Source organism: Dipodomys spectabilis, unplaced genomic scaffold (genome assembly GCF_019054845.1).
Source record: "Dipodomys spectabilis isolate Male_0828 unplaced genomic scaffold, ASM1905484v1 ptg000215l, whole genome shotgun sequence".
Taxonomy (NCBI): domain Eukaryota; kingdom Metazoa; phylum Chordata; class Mammalia; order Rodentia; family Heteromyidae; genus Dipodomys; species Dipodomys spectabilis.
In genome coordinates, this window is record NW_024870892.1 from 7,764,998 (window position 1) to 7,787,395 (window position 22,398).

Consider the following 22,398-nt stretch of genomic DNA (forward strand, 5'->3'; position numbering starts at 1 on the left):
ATGTGTAGATGTGAATGTGTGTATATGAGGGGCTTTGCCGATGGGAATTAGACACTGAGTCACTCTAGTGCACAATTACAGATGAAGGGAGAAAGAAAACGAGGCATAGCACAGGAGAGAGTATTATACAGCACTAAACAAGAGTAAAATCCTGTCACTGGCAGCAAAATGATAGGATGTGACAGAGAGACCGGTGCCACACATTCTCTCCTACAGGGGATCTAAAAGAAAGTTTACCTCAAAGTGGAACATGATGTCTAGGAGCAGCAGAGAGTGTGGGCTGGTCTGAGCTCGGGGTGTTCATGTACACAGCTTTCATGCTGCACCCTACTAATATTTACAGCTGTTGATAGAGAACGGTTTTCTTCTTACGAGCTTCGTCTTTGAGATGGAAGAAAACCTAAACAGAATGCTAAACAGCTAAACCTAAACAGCATGCCTAAACAGAATGCTCTTAAAGTGATGATATTAACCTCCAAGTAACTAGCTCGAAGAGTAGGTATAAATCACTTTGAAGCTGAGGGTTGGTGGCTCATGCCTATAATCCTAGCTACTCAGGAGGCTGAGATCTGAGGATCATGGTTCAAAGCCAACCAGGGAAAGAAAGTCCATGAAACTCTTATCTCCCCAACTAACCATCAGAAAACCAAAGTGGAGCTGTGGCTTAAGGTGGTAGAGCACTAACTTTGAGCAGAAGAGCACAGGGACAGTGCTCAGGCCTTGAGTTCAAGCCCCACAATTAGTAACAACAACAACAAAAAGCTAGATAAGTATTTATTGTGCCTATTTCATGTGGCCTCTTAATTCATTGATCTTGTTTGAGAGCAGTAACAATCTCTACCCAAATTACTGTTTGAACAGTGAGCACAATGGGTTGGTGTCATTACCTTTATTGATAATTTTAAGCACCATAAAACTTGCTTAAAAACCATTTGTTTAAAGTCATGGCTCTTTCAGAGAAATACAAGAAAGAAGAAGGGTGTGTAAAACATCAATAAGGACAAAGGAGAGAATCTTGGTATATTTTTTCCTTTCGTATAATCTTCTGAAGAATGAGAGAAAACGGGACCCTGAGAAAAGCAAGTTGAGTCTGATTAGCCCCACTCAGAGCCGGCCACTCTGGCTGGCTTCCCTTTGTCAGGTGTGAAATAGAGCCTCCAGCTTGGCTTCAGAAACTGCCCTGTCAGGGAACAGGACCCGAGGCTCAGTCCTGAGTGTCTGAACACCTGGAGGAAGACCATCAGGGAGAAGGCTCACAACATGGACGAGACGCTCTCAAAGGCGGAATTAAGAAAGGTTGGTCTCTCACAAGGGGGAGGTAGAGGGAACCAGGAAACTCCAGCCTCAAGCCTCACCATCTGGAAGACTGAATCTCCCTAATCCTTTAAGATTACCACTGTCTATTCACACATTTTGGAGCAAGAATTAGAATGAAATATAACTTGTTCCTTTTTCAATGCTTAGGTAATGAGCAGATAAAAGTACATTTTTTAAAGCAAGCCAAGTATGGCAGTGTATGCTCGAGGAGGCAGAAGCAGGAAGAGCTCGAGTTAGAGGCCAGCATGGTGATGTTTGTTTTCTCTGCCCATTAAGGAATTAATAGGCAGGAAAGTGTTTAAAGCAGACAGCAAATTCATTCAAAAGCAAAAGGGAAGCAGCAAAAGCCAAATAGGGGCCTCTGCGTTCACTGAGGACATCTGTGGAGGCCGATTGGGATGGAAGATTTTATGTTCCTCGTGCCTCCCATATGCATGGATTACTTGACAGCTGTGTAAGACTCTCCAAGTCTTTTCATTGGTTGAGCGGACACCTAGCGCACTGTGGGAAGAAGGAGCATTTGATTGGAGCCCAAGCCACTATGGGAACAAGAAGCAAGATATGCCAAAGTGAGACTTGTGCTATCTGCCACACATTAGGTCCACCACTCTAGGTGCCCCCCTCCCCACAGTTACTAGAGTTTGAACCCAGATCCTAGGCATTGTCTCTCAGCTTTTTTTCTTCCTCTCAAGCCTGGTGCTCTACCACTTGATCTACAGGCTCTACTTACACCTTCTTGATAGCTCATTGGAGGTAGGAGTCTCACAGACTTTCCTGCCCCAGCTGGCTTCAAACTGCAACCCTCAGATCTCAGCCTCTAAGTAGCTAGGATTATAGGCGTGCACCTCCACACCAGGCTTGTGTGCTGCTTCCATCTCCTCCTACCCAAGAGTTCCCTTTCTTTCCCCGCCCCCCCGCCTCGTGGGCTGTATAGTGGTATTTTGCCACAAAATAAGCAAATGAACAAACAATAACTCCTGGCAGTGCTCTACAGCTGCCTCCAGGGCACATCCCATTCCAGGGCCATAGGGGGGGGCGGGGCGCAGGGAGGCAGAACATGGCATCTACTGGAATTCAAGACCATTCCGTGGGGGAACCTAGCTCTCACCGTGGCTCCCTGGCTACAAACTGCACTCTGGAGGGATTATCCTGGACTGCTAGCTTCTCTGCTTCAGGAGCCCACGCTTCCTGCATGCTTTCAGCATGGCCCGTCCATGCTGAATGGCTGGAATGGTAGTTTAGGTCTAATGGAATCGTTCTCCAGTTGTTGAGCTTCTATGTGAACAAGACACCATGTGGGGCCTGAGTGGCCTTGTGGGCACCATCTATACATGCACCCTCCTCTGGGGAGATGTGCAGAGCAGGGGCGTCGAATGTGGAATATCTGGGAGATTATGCAAAGTGCCAGTATGAGGGGCCTACTCCAAATCCTACTTGAACCAAAACATCCATGAGGAAAGAATCCTCAGGGATATTAAGTGAGTATGATGTAGGAGAGACAGTATTTATGAGTGACAGTAAAGGATGAAGAACGGTGAGACAAAGGGGTGAAGATTGTTCCAGAAGAGAATGGCCAGGGAGCTGGAGGGACTCTGGCATTCTAGGGCCACCCCAAGGGGAGATAGCTGCCTCACTAATTCTGAAAGAGATGTGCACGGAAGATCTTACCAGCTTGGCGGGGGAGACTGTCCCCCACCCCCAGCCCAAGCTCTCCGCCCTGCAGTGGCCACTGCTCTTACACACCAGTGAATAATTTATGCTCCCTTTGTTTCCTGCAGTCAGCTTAGCTTCAGGCTTGCCACATGAAGTCTCAATGGCAATAGTTGTTCTGAATTGTTCTTACAGGAAAACTCCATCCTCCTCCCAGCCTGCCTTCCCTTCCTGAGTCTTTCCCCATTATGAGTCACAGTCTCGTGTGGTTTATTTCCACCCAGGTTCCCAGCTCAGGGAAGTGTGGTGGGCAGGTATCGTGTGGCTGTGCACAGATGTGGATGTGGGGTTGGAGGCGGCCTGCAGCCTCTCCCTTGGGACCCACGTTTCTTCAAGTGGTCACGTTTACCACCTCCTTACCCTGCCTGCACGCTGAGCAATGTACTCTTTGTGGGCCATGGCCTCCTTCGGATCATTTAATTCCCTTCAGGTATTATCAGGTCAGGGACTAGCACCCACCAGGCTGAGACAGTGGACCCTAGATTCTGTCTCCCGGCGACTGGCTGGCCAGAAGTCAGCCAGGTGAAGGAAGTTGCTGGTGATTGTTTCACTTTGAACTTGCTCTACTATCGTTTAAGACTTCACAAGTTCTCCCATCCAGGTTTGCACCATGTCTACTTTTGTTCTCAAAGGTGGTCTTAGAAGTCACTTTCACCGAGAGTGTGGTGGAGTAATGTTCTGGGACTGTGAACCTGAGCCTTAGAGACGGTACAAGGTCCATTTTGTCCCTTCTGGGATCCATTTGCCATGAAATTCAGGCTAGACTACTGAGCGTGCATGCTCACACACACCAATGTGTGTGCATTCACATACACACACACAGACACACATACAGAGACCACTGAGCTCACATGATCACACATATACAGATAACCCAGGTCTCTACTGACCTGAGGAAACACCAGATGCCCTAAGCCAGGGGCATCTTACAGCCCAGCTGGGTAGCACAGGTCTACCCCAGGTCCCAGGTGGTGTAGATGGAGCCCGGATCCTGGGTAATTGCTGTTTCAGCTCCCAGTGGAGTTGCTTTGTTATTGGTTTGAAAGATAAGGTGGAGTTGATCCTCCTTTGAGAGAGTACTGACTTGTTTTCCTAAGTTTAAAGTTAAGATGTTGAGAACAATTACTAGTAGAAAATCCACTTTCCATGGTTTACAGGTATTTTATTTCCTCTCACAACTAGAAATTCCAGGTTTGGAGAGCAGCAGGATGAGTTAACGACCCCATGGTCTCACCAAGGACTTCCAATTTGTCCAGAAAGGCATCCCAATGTGAGGATGTTCCTCAGGCTGGACACTGCCACCCCCCCTTACCCCCAAATCTACAGTCCATGGACAGGTCCAGCAGGATGAGAGGAGAGGAGGTTCTTCTCAAACAGCCACTAGCAGGTTTCCTACCAGGACAGTGTGAATCTGTTTCACATTAATACTAGAAAGAAGCGAATTACCAAGGTGATGTGAACTGGGTTTACCCCTAGCCACAGCGTGGACACCTGGATTTTTGTCAGTGGGGGTAACCAACAGTGTCTGTCACAACTAGAAATGGGATCAATACCTCCGAATGAAGGTGACATTTCTGAAAGACAGGCAGCCTTTACTCAGTGGCCTAGGACAAGTCTCCCACCCCCAACTCCCAATATTAGTTTGCAGGATGAGACCTTAGTCAAAGTCCGGGGCCAGCTGTCAAGGCCTTGGTCATAAACCCTTTCCAGGAGGGTAGTGTTGAAACTGGGTCTTTAGGCCCCAAGGAATCCCCCAACTTAGGTCTGACCACTTATAAATAGGGAGGGTTGTGGGGCAGTGGTGAGAAAGGTATGCAGAGTTCAAACAGTTCCAGGTCACAGGTGTGGCCTGGTCTGCACTCCTCAGTCTAGATCTGCAAAGGCCAGAGGGTGTTCTGTGGCCTTTGGCAGGGTAATTTGCCATTTTGTGTGAAGATGCTAACGGGTGAATCCTGTTCTTGGGGCCCAAGGTAACTGAAAAGTGATGGCGGGAGAATGAATCATCAAAGGACACAGATGCCAGGGAACAGAGTGCTAGATGCCCGGCTTTTAGCTAGTTCACAGGCTGGCAAAAGCAGCTTTTCAGGGTGCCTCTTAAGTAGGGGTTAGTAAACTGTGCTGAGGAACTGTGGCTCTGGTGTCTGGGATCAGCGAACAGTGCGCCCAAGGGATGAGGATTGTGACCCGGAGGCTGCCCCAGCCAGGCCTCAGGCTGGGGTCCGCCATCCCTGAGCAGGCACACATCCCTGCGTCCCTGCGAAGGCAGAGCTGGGAAGGAGCAGGAAGAAAGACTCCAGCCCCACCGTCTGGTGTGTAGACCCTCTGCCTTGCAAGCACAAAGCAAGGGGAGAAGGGAGATTTTGGTGAAAAATAGAAAAATAGTTGGCACAAAGAAGGGTGCACTTTGTAAGGCAGAAGAGGGTTTATTGAGAGAGCAAACTGCACAAGATAGGAGGCATAGGTATCAAAAGAGCTTACTGCAGGAGAGACACGATACTGGAAAGGGCAGGAGAGGGGCGTGGCCACGGGGACAGGACATGACCTTAGAGGGGTCCCCCCACTGCTCTCAGGCATGCCAGCTGTGGGGGTTATGAGCACAAGCAGGACTTCTAGGGAAGTCCCTGTGGGGAGAGAACCAAGGGAGGGGGCTGTTTCTCCCCAGGGGACCTGACATGCTTTACTGTGGAATCACATCACTGTCCACCAACACTTTTTTGCTAGTGTCTAACCCAAAAGTGGGCGTTAACAGTTCTCTGTGCAGTCAGAGCGTGTGTGGGTCAGACCCAGAACATCTCTCCACTCTGGTCTGCCAAGGACAGTGTTTTCTGTTTTAAAGAGATTACCTGAGGCAGCAGTGGGGCTTTGAAAGCAAAGCACACAGTGAGGTCTGGACTGATCACGGTGTTCAGGCAGCCTGACGGGGGAACAGGGGCACTGGGCAGTAGGCTGCTAGCCTTGGTGGCATGGTCTTGTCCTGTCCTGTCCTGTGGGAGGCAAGAGCATGAGGCACATGGCCCTGTCTGTCTGTCCAGTCCTGTCAGAGGCAGGGGACCCGAGGCATGTGCCCCTGTTCTGTCCCGTCCTGTCTGGGGCAGGGGACCAGAGGCTGACCTTGGTGACAGGGCCAGGAATTGGGCTTGGCCACAGGCACAGAGGTGCCTGGAGATGCCGGCCCCTGATGGAAATTACACTCAATGATGGTGATGGAGGCTCTGGGGCCCAGGCCGAAAGGCCAGCCAGCCGGGAGGGGGGGGGGCTGCCCCCCTCCTACCTCCATCCCCCCCACCTCCTTCCCCTCCTCCTACCTCCTTCCTCCCTTCCCCCCTCCTACCTCGGTCCCCCTCCCACCTCCATCCCCCCATCTCCTCCCACTCCCACCCCTTCTCCCCCACGTCCTCCGCCCCCTCTCCCTCTCCCCTCCTGTCTTCTCCCCCCCTGCCTCTATTCTCCCCCTGCCCGCTTCTTCTCCCTCCTCCTCTACCCTCCCCCTGCCCTCCTCCTCCCCGCCGCGGGAAGATCGGTTCGGGCAGCCACCTGAGGAATGTGGGCCGCCGGCCGGCAGGCGGGGCCGAGGTGCAGGCCAGCGGCCGGTCCGTCCCGCCCGCCCCGCCCGGCGGAGGGTCCTGGGGGCGCCGTACCAAATTTCCCTGCGCAAGGGGAGGCTCCAGCCGGGTGCGCGTCCCCGCGGCTCTCCCGCGCGCTCCCGCGGCACAGGCTCCGGTCGCGCGCCCCGCCCGAGGAGGCGGAAGCAACAGGGCGGCGCCCGCCCCCAGATCCCGGCCGACCGCGCGGGCGCGCGAGGGGGCGGGCCCGGCGCGTGCGCGCGGCGGGGGCGCGCGGCGGGCGGGGGCTGCGGCCGGGGCGCATGCTCACAGGCGCCCGTGACGCGCCGGGCGGAGCGGGCCGAGCCGGCTTCAGAGGCGCGGCGGCCGCGGAGGAGGAGGCGGCGGGGCGGCGGCCGAGCAGCCGGGCGCAGGCCGCGCGGGTCCGACGGGAGCAGCGCCGGGCGCGGGAGCGCCGCCGCCTGCACGCGGGCGGACCGCGTCAGGTCGCCGCCGGCCGGGCGGGCGGGCGGGCATGAGCGCGGAGGGGCCGCGGCCGCCCCCCGCACCGCCCAGGCCGTGACCGGGCGGGGGGCGGCCGCTCGCGCGGGGCCCATGGGCGCGCGGGGCCGGGGCCCGCGGCGCTGAGCGACCGGAGCAGCCATGGACTGCAGCCTCGTGCGGACGCTCGTGCGCAGATACGTGAGTGCGGTGCGAGCCGGGAACGCGAGGGCCGGCGTGGGGACCGGCGGGGAGACCGGCGGGGACCGGCGGGCGCCCCCGGGGGAGCACCGCGCGAAGGGCCGCTCCGAGCTGGCGTCCCGCGCTTCCGACGGCGCGGCTTCGTGCGCGTCCCGGTCTGCCCCGCGCCCGGGCTGGGAGCACGGGGAGCGGCGCACCGTCGTCCGCGCGGCCGGCGGGACGGGGCGGCTCTGGCGCGCCAGAAAAGTTTTCGGTTCCCGCTGCCCGGAGCGGAGCGACGGCAGGGCGAGGGCGGCCCGGGCGCCCGGCGGGACCGCGGGGACGACCGGGCGAAGTCGGTTCTGTGCGGCGCCCGCGCAGGACTGCGTGCCGGGCGGGCTCCGGCGCCGGCGCTACTCACTGTCGAAATCTGGGGTCCCCAGGGCCGCGGCGGAGCTCTCCGGGAGGAGCCCTCGGGCCGCGGCAGAGCCCCCGGGTAAGCCCCGGGCTCTGCGGGGCGGCAGGACTGGTGCGCGCCTTGAGGCGCGGCTGTGGGGTGGCGGCGCGGGGCAGCTGGGGTCCCGCGTGCCCAGCCCGGGGGCCCTGGGATCCCCGCGCTCGACAACCCCTCGTGTAACGGGGTCGCGGTGTGCCCGTGTCTGTGGGGAACACGGAGGGGCGACCCCGCAGCCTTCCCGGCCAGGACCCTTCAGTGGTCTGCGCCCAGCCCCGTCCACGGAGTTCCTGCCCAGAGCAGGGACCCCGCTTTGACCCAGGTGTGGCTCCCCGGTTCCTGGTGAGCGCAGGTCCATCACAGGCCAGCTGGACGGACCCGGTGTGCCAGTTGGAGGGGCGGACGCCCCCTCCCCGTGCACTGCCCCCTCCCCACCGTCCAGTCCACGCCCGGCCCCAGCCACCGGCCGGTCCATTCCCTTCCCGGCCAGGTCCCAGTGGAGGCAGGCAGGCTGTCACCCCTGTCCTCTGGGTATCTCCAGATAAACTGTTTGGTGTTGTCCTAGCTAGCTAGGTTACACCGGGGACATCATTGTCTCTCAGACCTGGGCAGCTGGAACCTACACGTTACTTGATGATGTTCCTGGAACGCAAGTTGGTTCTACTTTTCTCACTTAGCATCCTTATTTGCTGCATAGTCATTTGCTTCCTTTCCCGTACGCGGTCATTCATGTCTGTGACTTTAAACTCCTGTCTAGGCTATTCAAGCTAATTTGATTTTTCCCAGAAACAGTCATGATCTGTTCTTGTCATTTGGTTTGTCTTCTACTATGCAAGAGTAAGTGATATTTTCTTTTGCTAGAAGATTTAAAAAAAAAGAATGCTGGGTTTAATATTTGTATTCTCAGAATTTCTAGATGTAACTTGGCTTACAAAAGTGAGTATATAGTTTCTTCTTCTTTACTGTTCACATTGTTAGAATTCTTCCAGCTCCCAGAGAGCCACAGGAATAGCCAAAGATGAAGAAACCATTGGAAACCTTGCCTATTGGTGTTTTGTTCTGGGTTAGAGTGCCAGAACAGGTAGGTAAATGAGTGCATTGTCTTCCGGGTCAGGCCTGTGTGTTTCCCTGTGTTTGGGTGACGCAATCCTTGTGTAGGACCACTGTGTACTTGGCAAGGGCACAGTGCCTACTTACCATGAAGTAGCTCAAGTGCATGGAGTAGTTTGACCTGCTGTTGTAACTTTTTAAAAGCTTGCAGAGGGCATGAGTGGTAAGTTAGCCTGGCTTCCTGTTTGAGGTGGAACATAAAGTCCAGTGGTAGGTGTTCCGAGGGGAAGTGGTAGAGCTCTGTGGGTTCCTGGTAGATGCTGCCTGAGGCTGCTTAGTGCCTGCCTGTCTCCCACTGCCACCATGTAGCCTGGGCAGATGGCTAGCCTTGTCCTGCCCAGTGCTCTTGTCTGAGGGTCACAGGGACCCATGGAGCTGTCCTGATTAAGGTAGCACACCAGAGGAATTAGGAGTGGACCCTGGCCCTGAGGATGGGCTCCGCCAACTTGTCAGCACCCGCTGTCTGTAATAGGGTGCTGGCCCTGGGGCAGTGTTGGCCAGGGAGAAAGCAAACAGGCCTGTTTTGTGGGGAGGCTCCGATCTGTGGATGAGGGTCAACAAGTTCTCTTCAGAACAGTGTGGAGGGCTCTTTGTGTGTGTGTGTGTTTTCAGCCAGGCTCCCTCCTCCTTCACTCGTAACGTGGAGGGCATCTGATTTTTCTTCACGTCTGTATCTCAAGAGCTTGAGGTCACTGTGTGATTTGTGATTCAGCCTGGAATGGAGTTATTTGTTTGTTGTTTGTCAGTGTTTCTGACTAGATGGTGCTTTTACCCTTGGAAACTTATAAGACAGCAGACTTTGGAAAGTCTGAAGGCTTTCCTTGCCGACAGATTATTTATTTTTGGAACAAATGTGTGTTCCATTTGAGTTTTGTTATAATAGCAAAATAAATGGTTTTGGTCCCTGAGGATACCTTCCCAGAATCTTAGCCTGTGCCAGCATGCAGTTGTACCTGCTTCTCTTTATTACTACCAAATGGTTTGTAACATGGATACCAGTGGTGTTGAACCGTGAGCTTGTCCTCATAGACTTACTCATTTGGTGCAATTATGCCAGTTCTGCACACTGTTGGTGTTGCTTTTCGCTTTTCGTAATCTAGCATTGATGGCAAATCAGTCTTCCTGTTGTTTATCCTGGGAGTCTGCATCCAACTTTAACCAGCACATCTTCAAGTGTTTGAAATAAGTGAATCCTCAGGCACACAGTCCCAGACTAACCCTTAGTCTGTCTGTCTCTAGCAGGGTGATAGTGGTCTGTAGGATGGACTTGTAAAGTTTATAATTAACAAGGCAGCAGTCTGACTAGTTTGCTTAGTGCCTACCTGTCTTCTGGGACTCCTATGTTCCAATTGGATGTTTCAGTGTAATTTGCCCAGCTATGTAATTTAACCTGTAGGTTAAATCCTCCCATTGTTCTGTGGAGCCCGTTGAATGCCTGTTCATTAGGGACAAGTGATCCTCAGATGCTTTCATTTCATGCCAGAGGCTGAATTTAATAACCTGAGGGAAAAGGGTTATGTTATTACAGTCAGTTAAATTTCTAGAGTTGAGGGCACTGTCCTAAGCTTCGATCACTGACAGTGGCATTGAATTTGCCCGTGAATAGACATGCCCACTACTCAGTATGTCCTCTGGGGATGTGCTATACTCTGAAACCAAAATGTACAAATTGTCCTTTGGTGTTTGGGCCATGTGATCTAACAGAAACAGAGTTAATGAGAGATTGCCCAGTCTCACATTTACAAATGCACTTTTTTTTTTTGGCGGGGGAGGGGGGGGTTCGGTCCTGGGTCTTAAAATCTGGGCCTGGGTGCTGTCCCTGAGCTCTTCAGCTCAAGGCTAGTGCTCTACCACTTGAGCCAGAGTGCCACTTCTGGTTTTCTGACTGGTTTACTGGAGATAAGAGTTTCTGGGATGTTCCTGCCCAGGCTGGCTTTGAACCACAATCCTCAGATCTCAGCCTCCTGAGTAGCTAGGATTACAGGCATGAGCCACTGGTACCCGGTTTACAAATGCACTTTTAACCATGTTTAGCTGCAATTTATCTTCCATACTCATCAACAGAAAGCCATCTTTAAAGCACTGAATCAGCAAGATTGAACAGGCATTTGGATGTTGCTATCTGAGAAGTATCATCATATCATAGTGAAGAGATTCAGCACTAGTAACAGAACTGTACTCATCTCTCCTGGCCACTGTCTGAGATTGTGCTGCTCAGTGTAAAGGGGGCACCAAGGAAGGGACATTCGGTGGCTTTGAGACCAGCTGAATTTCTTTCCTTTCTTTCTTTTCTTTTTTTTTTGTCATGGGGCTTGAACTCTGGATCTAGGCACTGTCCCTCAGCTCTTCAGCTCAAGGCTACCACTCTACCACTTGAGCCACAGTGCCACTTCCAGTTTTCTGAGTGGTTTGTTGGAGATAAGAGTCTCATGGACTTTCCTACCCAGGCTGGCTTTGAACTGCAATTTTCAAATCTCAGCCTCCTGAGTAGCTAGGATTAAAGGCATGAGCCACCAGTACCTGGCCAGGTGAATTTCTTATCAGTCCTAACGGTAGGCAAATGCTCACAAACGTCCACATTTCCCAACTCTTCTCAAGGTCAAGGCCAGGGTTAGGCAGTACTAGCCAGCTCTTGCCCTTGATGGTGTTGAGCCTGGAGGTCTAGTGCTGTACGCATGTCTCTCCTAGCTGTGTGGCCTGCCCCTGCATGCCCTATTCTGGTTGGCCTGATCCTGAGGAGTGTAAGAAAACCATTCTTCACTTTGATTTTCAAGTTCTTAATTGTGCCTTTCCTGCTTCTTGCCCTGTGACTGCTTGCATCTCACAGGATGTGAGGAGCAGGAGAAGGTTCCACTCACACACATCCTGAGAAGGAAGGGTCTACAGGGTGGACTCGGGGCCTTTTCTGTCTCCCTGTGGTGTCCTAGGCTCATGCTGGACCCTGTACATGAACACAGCAGCCGCCTCGTCATGCCTGTCTCTAGCCCAGTCCTTACATGTCTCCCCCGTGAGTGGAGTGGGGAGCTGAGTTTGCGCATGATGGGCTGTTCACTGTTCTCCCCTGCACACCCTGGATTTATCAGTGGCACAGTTTTAATTATTTGTAGTTGCCTTTGTTCCCCATTTCCATCATTTACAACACAGTGGAGGTGATCATTTTCGAGGACAAAGGTGATTTAGATGTATATTTTCAAGTCTGGCTCAGATGTGCTTAGTGACCACTTCTATCCACTTCTCCTGATTTCTTCTTGCACTTTTTTATTTTTCACTTTTGTGGCTGTCAGGACCAGGCCACATGGAAAGCTTTGCAGCAGGACCAGGGGGCCTGGGAGGCAGGTATGGCTGCATTGCTGGGGGTCACAAGTCTGTGGCTTGACTACAGAGGAGTTGGGAGCATCAGTGGCCACACGGGGGGCTAGTGGGCCACTGAGAGATGGGCAGAAAACGTTCTCAGAGGTAGAGTGTCACAGGCAAGAAGGCTCTGGTCCTTCACATGATTTACTTTGCCAAGTTGTGACTTCCCACATCTGGCAGCTGATTTTTTCACAGAGCCCGTGCTACCCTCAGTGAGATTGGCACATGTCATGGTCTTTGGGTGGCCTGGCAGCCTGATAAGTCCACTTATTGTGGACTTGAGTGTCCAGACAGGTTGTTGGTGGTGCCTGCTGGACAGCTTACCAGGTCCACCTGTCTTGGTCTTTGGGTATCCAGACCGCTTGCTCGGTTGAGCCCACGGTGGTCTTCCGGTGGTCAGGCAGCTTGCAGGGTTGTGCCACATTGAGTGCATTGTTTTCCCAGAGGCAGCTGAAAAATGAGAGTGATGGCCTTTGCCATCTCTGCTTCGCTAAGAGGAGAGGATCAGATGAACTAATGTACATGGATACAATCTGTACATTGTAAAGTGCTATAAAAATAACTCAGCAAAAGGCTTGTCAGTTTCTCCTGTCTCATGTGACAGGTAAAGGGAATGACAATAATATATTTTAGGTTGGAGAGGGTAAGAAAAGATTTAAAGAAGTTTGCTACACATGAAAGCAATTATTTGATCAGAGCTGGGAAGAGGGTACAGCCTTGGGTGTTTTCTCATCCTTGGTCTTTGCCCTCTACACAAAAGAGGAACTGGTCTGCGTGGCATCTGGCTTATTGACCAGACAGATGTTTTGGCTTATGTCACACAAGTGGATTGGGCAGGACTGCTGCCTCACAAACAAGGAGGCTGCCGGCTGGTGAAGGGAAATGGAATTGTTTTCCAGGGCTTACTCGGGATATCTTACCAGGCAGGGTTGGGCAGCCGTGGTTGGAAGTTGGTGCTCAGGTGCACAGGGAATAACTGGATGTTCCACTTTGTTTGCAGTTGTCCCGAGTGATGGAATCACGAAGGGGGTTTGATTAGTGACCGTACACATGTGCCAGTAGAGTACCCTTCTGGCTCCTCTACACCAGCAGTAACTCCTCACACCAGCTGCAGACTTCACTTTTAGTGTGTGCTTGTTCTTTTAAATTACAAAATCTTACTTGTTATTTGCTGAAGTTACATCAGAAATGATACATGGTCTGTAGTGGTAGTTTGAAGAATTTTGGAGATTTTTTTTCTCTCGTTTGAGAAGATGCCAGCTGAGAGGGGCTATGCTATCCAAAACCCTTGCTGCCATGTTTTGTGTTAAAGCTCCAGGCCCCAAGACGCCTTCCCCTGCTTCCCCTCTATCCAATGCATGGTTGCAGAACCAGGCCCAGATGCTGCTTGGTGCAGAGCTTGGGTTCCACAAGGGTGCGGGGGTTCTGGCTGGGGTTACCCATGTGCCCGCCCTGTGCCTGTCCCTGCTGTGTCAGGTATGGCGCAGCTCACCTCCGTGCTTTCTCTTCTCTGGACCTTCCTCCTGCCTAGGGAGGAGGCCTAGTTAAACATTTCAGTAATCTCCTTCCCTTAGAGAAAAGAGGATTTCCTCCGACCTATTTTCAGCAGAGGATTAGGGACAATGAAGTTCCACCACAGGGTGTCATCTAGATTTTGTGTTATTTTTCAAGGCCTGATATTCCCTGATGCCCCCGTCAGTATCCTCAGAGGGGCTGATGAGGTCATGAGATGGTGTTTGGGGGTAAAGTGGAACCCCCTAGGTTTACAGTTGCTTTGAGTCAGAGGAATGTAAGACTTGACATTATTAGGTAGCCATGAATTTTTCACACATTTTTTTCTCAGTCATGAACAACTTTGATACAAAACTGAAATCACATGTAGGTGAGAGCTGAAGTGATTGTCACAGAGGCTAGAGTTTCTGTCTCTGATGTAATTCAACTCATTTAATCACTTTTTGGATGCAAAATGAAAGTCCAGTGGCACTGGAAAATGTATTTACAACCATCCCCACTGAGATTCTTATGAAGAAATGGCTTAGTACATGCCAGGTGCTTGACACTTATTGCTTCTCTGATGCTTATTGAGTACTGGCAATAGTGCACACTGTTGGCAGTAGGAAGAAACTGGGTGAACACACGTGAACGAAGAAGGGATGAGGCTGGGGACAAGAGGATAGCTGGGGTGAGAGGGGCCTCCAAGTGGACAGCAGCATGGCTCGCCAGCCCTCTGGGTCAGGAGGAGGATGGACACAGGATGGCCCTGATTGTGCTTTCCTTCACAGGGTTCATGTTGGCTGCCCCTTATGTTTTATGGCTTAAACTGTGGAATATGCATTACATTTTGATAAAGTTTTAAATTTAAGAATATGGCCAAGAAATTGTTACACAATACCACAATAGAAACTTAGGAGGAATTTTTAAATTGATTATTTTTTTTGTTAATATATTTCCACCTTGAGACTTGCACATGCTTTTGGGCACTGTGTTGTACTTCCGTGCACGTGTACATTTGTAGTGCTGAGATGAGGATAGCTGTCGTGTCTCTCACCTCACACATTTAGTATTTGGTGTTGGGAACTTTCAAAGTCTTTTCTATGGACTATTTTGAAATATCCTAGTAATTGCCAGCTTTTGCCAGCTGCCTGTACTTAAACTTCGGGAAGTAGTCCTCATATCTAACCACAGTACTATACCCACTGACACCCATTCTTCCCTGCTTCCCTCACCCCTCCTCCCCACCCACCTCCTTTCCTTCCTCTCCCCCTCCCTCCCTACACACTTTGTAGCCTCTCTGAAGTGAGAGCTGTTGCACTTACTCTCTGAGATCAATATTTCCATGGGTACCAGTAGTGCTGGGCCTTCTGCGGCTGACTTACTTTACTTAAAACAATGATTGTTAACATTGTAAAGATGTGTTGACTTATTGAATGAATAAACAAGGGATTGACCCTAGACAGCTTCTTATTGTATTAAAATTATGTTTTGAGCTGGGTGCTGGTGGCTCATCCCTGTAATCCTAGCTACTTAGGAGCTAAGATTGAAGCCAGCCTTGGCAGGAAAATCCATGAAACTCTTTATCTCCAATAAAAACTACCAGAAAGCTGAAGTGGTGCTGTGGTAAAATGCTAGCTAGCCTTGAGCAAAAGAAGCCCAGAGACAGCACCCAGGACTGAATTCAAGCCTTAGGACTGGCACAAAAAAAACCCAACAAAATAAAAAGTCATATCCATGCTATAAAGACTGTTTTGTATTTATCCTTTCGTGTTTGTAATGTGAAATTGACTATAAGTTCTACAACCTGTCCTGTAGCTACTCTGCCTTCGATATCTAGAACTTCTGCATCGTCCCAAACCAGAACCGACCTGTGGGCAATTTTATGTATGGAATTTATTGTTTGATATTGTATAGCTTGATTTTTTAGGAACACTTTTTAATCAGGAGAAACACTAGCAGGGTGATGAGAAGACTTCTTGAAACTTAAGCATCAATTAAATTTTAATGAAAAATGTACCCAGATGGGAGGATTTTTTTCTCTTAAGTAATAGGTGATGGTAAGGGTTTAGGTGAGTCCTTGAGTATGAGCGTTTGTGCAAGCCTGCTCTGAGCTGAGGTCTGAGACTCAGACTTTCAGACAGAAATAATTATCCAGAGAGGAATGTCTTGATTAAACTTAGACTGGATAATACTTTAGCAATAGGAGATAGACAGCAGCAGAACACATAGCTGCATGTTTGAGGTCAAGCCTCAGCCATTGTGTGGCCTCAGGAAGCTGTGGGCCCTCTCCCCAAGAGCAGCTGCAGAACGGCAGTGCTGTGTGTGAGCATCCTTCCAGAAGCCCTCTTCTGCTAACAAGTTTTCTCTGTAACTTATAAAATTGATGATTTTATTATCTAGAAAATCCTTAATTCATGGACCCATCAGATTTATTTGTATTTGAATGCTGTCCTAAAAACTTGTAGGTTCTGTGAGTTTATTATTGTTGCTTCTTCAAAGGTGGTATAAATTTTTTGTTCTAAATTGATGTGATTTATTTCATCAGTTGCTGTTGCTTTTGAAAGGAAAGCATGGCTTCAGAAGTATAGCCTTCTTCTTAGCACTTGCTTTGTTAATAAGACGCTTTGTTGTACAATTGAAAGTTGGGGGACACTCACACATTTGCGTTGGAGAGCTACATGACCTGAAACTGATAGATGAGTACAGGTCAGGAGCGAAAGTGTACGTAGCTTCTTAGTCCCACGACATGAGCTCACTAAGCATCGTTGCTTCTCAGCTTGTTACCTTGCACCTTTGGAAGTGATGTAGGTCTGGTGGAGAGACCTACCAGCTGTGGCTTTCCCACTGACACGTGGGGGCTGGCATGGCCCTGAGGACTTGTCTGAACTCTGCCACAGTCAGGTCTTGCAAGTGTCTTATCCTCCTGGAGAGTGACCATCTGTTACCTGTGTGCTAGACATGTTGAAGTTGAGTTTGCATAGAGAACTTAGGGTTGTATGTGTCTTGTTTTATTTGATTTGTTAGTGGTCTTGGGTAAAGGAGACAGGGAGAAAAAAAAAATTAGTTTGTGTCTTGGAGCAAAGGCTGGCAGTGGAGGACTTTCTCTGGAGCAACTCTGATGTCAGGGTGCCGAGTGTTTATCAGGACTGTTTGTGCAAGGAGGAAGCAAGAGGATGGAGAAAGTCCTGTGCCACCACCAGCTGCCCAGAGGGGCCCTTATATATACCCTTGGGTCCTCTCCCTCACAAGGAGGAGCTATTCCCGGGGAATGACTGCAGGGGGCCCGAGGCTTAGTGCTGATGGCCCTTGAGCAGTGCTGACCATGGAGGCTGGCCATGTCTACAGCTAGGCATCAGAGTTCAGCAGTGAGCATCTCCTGGGTCCCACAGTTATTACATGTACCTGATACTCTCTACCAGTCCTCTCCATGGTCAGCACATGGACCTGGTGCTCTCCACCAGTCCTCCCCATGGTCAGCCCATGGACCTGGTGCTCTCCACCAGTCCTCTTTATGGTCAGCACATGGATCTGGTGCTCTCCACCAGTCCTCTTCATGGTCAGCCCATGGATCTGGTGCTTTCCACCAGCTCCCTGCAGTTCTCTGGAGCTGAGGTTCAAGATGTGGGAGACATGAAAGAACCAGAGCTAGACCTCAGGCAGTCCACTCACGAGCCTGCCATGTGCTCCTCAGTGTGGCAGCATAGCCTGCTGCACCAGTATGAGAACTTAGTTCTACAATGGTATCTGTGGTTCTCTTTGCAGCTGTGTAGCATGTGGAGGGGATACATGACTTCCAGGTTGGCCTCATGGGCCTCAGAGAGAGAGAAGGCCAGCCCATGGCCTTGCACACTCAAGATCCAAATGGCTGTCCCACTGTCAGCGAGTTTCTGCACTTGGTGTTGCCCTGGCATCATTCAGTCTGCAGATATGGGTTTCAGTTTTGTCATTGCCTGTGGAGTCGTTTGGCCTGCAGATTTGGTGTGCCTAGTGAAGCCTGTACTGTTTGGCACTGCTGGTAGAGTTATTCAACCTGCAGACTCGGTGTGCTAGTGAAGCCTGGACTGCTGGCACTGCCGGCAGAACTGTTCAGACTGAATAGGCAATGTGCTAGTGAAGCCTGGACCGAGAGGAATATAACTGCTGATGCACTTGTCACCCCGGTGGGCATCAGTGCAGAACTGGCTTTTTCCAACAGGCTGTGACAGACGTGGGTGAGGCAGGCATAGCCACTTCCCAGCAAACAACCAGTGGGGATTTTCCTCTCTTCCTGATGCATTGCCAGAGCTTTCCACACCAGGCCAGAACTTCATATCCAGCAGCCATGCCAGAGCCGTCTGGAGAAAGGCTTCCAAAGGAGGGCAAGGCCCCATGTGGTCAGCATTGTGGAAGGCCATCATTGAATGTTTACCACCAGGAGCAATGCAAGAGGTTGTTCACAGATGGCCAGCATGGACAGTGCAGGAAGAAGTCAGTTCCAGACAGTAACGTCATAACCATCTGCCTTCCCTGTACGGTGGGCTCTCAGTGACCATCTTCTGCTGCCCTCTGTGATGGGCTCCGGTCCTTGCCATGTGATTGGTGGAGGTCTTGGGCCCTGGTCACCTGGGGGAGGGAAGAGGTTAGAGGAGGCCAGAGGGTCGGTCTGAGCCTGTCGCAGCTGTGGAGGAGCTTGTGGTGCTGGCCAGGTCATCAGGACCCGCTGAGTGCCATCCTGGTGCTCACAGAAGAGAATCCCTGCCCCTACCCACTGAGTGCCATTGCATTGCAGGCTGTCCTGCTAAGGCCCACCATGTAAATTAGGGTGACATGTTCAGGAGTATAATCTATTTCACTGAGGTGATGAAAAGGAAAGGAAATGTAGAAGACTACATTTAGTGTGTCCTTATGGCATGTTCCTGATTATTTGTTTGAAATATTAACAAGTAAGTGTTGGGCTCACCTTATACGCTTTCTTGAGGCAAAGTAAATATTCTCGTCCATATGTAGGAATTAGCCCCGAAGTCATGGCTTGTGTGCACAAAGATGATCATATTAAACACGCTCCTGATTCTTGTGAGGGAATGTGATGTGGGCTTTTCTTAGTTTTTTTTGAGGTTGAATCTCACTCTATAGCTCAGGCTGGCCGGGAACTCACTGTGTAGCTGAGCCTGTCCTTCGTCTCATCATACCTCCTGCCTCAGAGTGCTGGGATTACAGGCATAGGCCACTACGTCTGGCTCACAACAGTGTACACAGGAGATGTGCAGGACCACATGAGGATGTAGTGGAGTAGTGAAACAGCGTTGAGGATCCAATCCTGGGCCACCCTGCAGGACATAAACTTCTTTGTAGAAGATGCTACCTGCCACACTGAGGATGGCTCGTGGGTATAGGGTATGGGATATGGGGTAGGTCATTTGTCTGAGCTCCTGCTACAAAGAAGGTGTAAGTGGGTAAAGGGGTCAGGAGAGATGCAGGCTCGCTATGATAGAGGGGCACATCCACACAGGAGCGGCTGGCTCTATCCTTTGTCTGCAGGAAGACCCTGGGGGCTCTACCGGATATCTGAAGGCAGGGAGGGAGCCCTGCTGTGGGGATCATCTCAATGGAAATTGTACTCCTAAGAGCTCTTCCCAGGAGAGTCCCTGGTCCACCCAGTGCATGAGCTCAGGCTAGTTAGTCTGGCCCCTGCCTGTGTTGCCTGCGTGTCCTTACCACACAGCCGGCCAGCCAGCCATGTTGCTGCTGGTGCCAGGTTGGCAGGCAACAGAGAAAACCAGCTGCCCTAGCTTGCACACTTGGAGAAACGTACATATTATGGGGGGTAATTTGAAGAGCTAAGAGGAGCAGAGAGTCTGTGTAAGGTTTTAAAATTACTGTTTATTTTGAAGAAAAGACCTGACAGAATAAAAACTGTGCTGTGTGTCCCTGGATACCCAGCTCTAGTGGCAAATGTGGCTAGTAGGAGAGGACAGCTCATAGAGAGCTTGCAAATCTTTTGTTTGGTGGGGAATGCCTGGCCTGCAAGGACACAGGAGATCCACGGAATCAAGGGCCTACGACAGGACAGAACAGAGATGTGTGCCTCTCATCAGCTGCTGAGGCTGCCTGCCTATACTGATAATTTTCTAGTGCCCACAATTGATGTTATAAATACCCAAATAACCTTTTGCTGAAAAAAATGTTCCCCACCTGTGCATTTTGAAAACTTACAGATATCACGTGCATATTGTGCACAACTTGGCATTATGTGTGTGGATAAGTCTGAACTGCTCCTAGTGATAGCTTGTTTTTAGCAGGTTTAACTACTATATTCTGCCAGTAATTACTGACAGCCCTCTAGAAATCAGCTACTGTGCTCAGTACCAGAAATACAGTAAACTAAACAAAAAAGGTGAGACCTAATCTTTCAAACAAGTGCCATACAGAAGTTGTCATAAGTGACATATTGTGCACAATTACATCTTGCCTTGTCTTTGCCCAAGAGGAAGTTGGGTACCCAGTGGACTGGCCTGGTTCACTGCTAGTGCATGCATCCTAGAGGTCGGCTGGAAGGCTACCTCCACCTCCATAGGCTGCCTCTGCCTCCGCCGCCACCTCCTCCTCCTCCTCCTCCACCCCCACAGCCTGCCTCCACCTCCTCCACCTCTACTACAGGCTGCCTGTTTCCTAAGGGCCACTGGCTACAAGGAGACCAATCAGGATGCCCAACTGAAATATAGATGACTTTGATGTTCTAGAACTAAATGCTACAGTTGCCAGTCAACTGAAACTTCTGGTCTTCTGGAACTAAACTATGGCAGTCAATCACACCAAGAGCTTAAGCAGCTGGGCAGCCAGGCATTTGGGTACAGGTTGAGCTACAGTCACCCACGTGCTTGTAGTCATCTCACTGATGAGCATAGGAAGTAGTCCTGTCTCTAGACAGGAGGGAGGGATTCGAGCTTTTTCTGGAATGAAAAGGAGAGATAGTAAGCATTGTAGAGGTCACATGGTCTGTACAGGACATGGCCAGGCAGGTATTAGGGATGCAATGTCTGGGAACCAAGAAACTTTATGAAACAGTGTACTGATGCAGATTTTCTGAAGCTTTGTTTTGGGATGTGCATGGGTCTTAAGTCAGTCCAGGGTAGGTCCTTGACATCCTCAGAAACTTTCATCCAAGGCTAGAAGACTCCTTGTTAATGTAGAAGTTGGGGTGTGACTGCGGATGTGACAGTGGGTGATCCTGGTCCAGGAGCACAGCTATGTGTGACATGCCACCCTGTTATTGACCAGATACCATTGCTAGAACTTTTCACTATGTTTGTTTTCCTTCTGCCTGGTTCCCATGGTCTCTAACTGCTCCCTGAAGAGGGACAAGCCAGGCCAGCTCTTCATTCTGCCCTTACCTCAGTCTAGCCAGCGTGTCCGAGAGTGAGAGGTGTCGGGAGGAGCTGCCATGGTGCTTGGCTATTTTTAGTGACCCTGCTATCTTTAGCTCATGTTTTCAGGACTTGTCTGACAAGGCCAGCAGCCACCACAACTCATGGGAGCTTTAAGAAGTGGTGACACTAACCTCTACCCTGCTTTAAAACCAGCCTGTTTGGAGATTTGCTATTTGGAGATTACTTTTAAATAGCTCATAATAATGATTAAGTGAATACCTATATATAATAGTAATCTATACTTACAGCAGAGTTTATGCTATGAATTACAAAGAAAAGCAGAGTTCTTGGTTATAGATTTTGGAATTGGAGCAGGGGTGGAGGTCCTCACTTCTGTCCTGTGCCCCTGGTGCTGTGGACAGGCATGGGTCATCATGAATAACTCAGTGGAAGTGCACACATAGCGGGTCCCACAGGCCTTGGTCAGCTGTCTGAGGGCATGTGTTAACATGCAGTAATTAGAAAGTGCCTCCTAGAGGGGGCTCGGCTGCACTGTCAGCAACTCAGGCAGCCTAGACTCCCTGTACTGGAAGGCTGCTACCTGGTGCCACCTGGGTCCATGGTGTTCACTGAAGCTTTTGGAATGAAGATGTAGAGGGGAAGATGGCGACAGCAAGTTTTGATGTGGGGCAGGCTGCCCTCAGAGCAGTGACTTGGACACTCACAGTATGCCACTGTTCCCTAGTGTGACAGAACAGGGGCTGGTACCCCAGCAGTTTCCTGGTAAGTTAGGAAAAGACACTTGGGTTTGGAATGAATGGGATTTGGGAGATAGGTGAATCATCCATCACTGGATGGAGGAAGTAGATCACTGTAGGTGGAGGAAGTGGGTCACTGCATGGTAGGGTGGATCACCGGATGGAAGATCTGGATCACTGGATGGTGGGGTGGATCACTGGATAGAGGAGGTAGATCATTATACGTGGAGGAAGTGGATCACCAGATGGAGGAGGTGGGTCACTGGATGGTGGGGTAAATCACTGGATGGAGGGGGTGGATCACTATAGGTGGAGGAGGTGGATCACCGGATGGAGGGGGTAGATCACCGGATGGAGGAAGTAGATCACTGGATGGTGGGGTGGATCACTATAGGTGGAGGGGGTGGATTACTGGATGGTGGGGGTAGATCACTATAGGTAGAGGAGGTGGATCACTGGATGGTGGGTGGATCACTGGATGGAGGGGGTAGATCACTGGATGGAAGGGGTGGATCACTGGATGGAGGGGGTGGATTACTGGATGGAAGGGGTGGATCACCGGGTGGAGGTGGTGGATCACTGGATGGAGGAGGTGGATCATCGGATGGAGGGGTGAATCACTGGGTGGAAGG

General features: G+C 50.8%; 1 protein-coding gene across 3 annotated transcripts in view; it reads left to right on the forward strand.

Annotated features, from left to right (window-relative positions):
- The first annotated feature begins 7,191 nt into the window (after positions 1-7,191).
- Positions 7,192-22,398, forward strand: part of Atp11a (ATPase phospholipid transporting 11A) — a 98,026-nt gene continuing 82,819 nt past the window's right edge. For all 3 annotated transcript variants that reach the window (XM_042697200.1, XM_042697201.1, XM_042697202.1), the window contains exon 1: positions 7,192-7,271. In XM_042697200.1, coding sequence (XP_042553134.1) covers positions 7,233-7,271 — 39 coding nt within the window. In that variant the 5' untranslated portion in view covers positions 7,192-7,232. The remainder of the gene's footprint in view (positions 7,272-22,398) is intronic.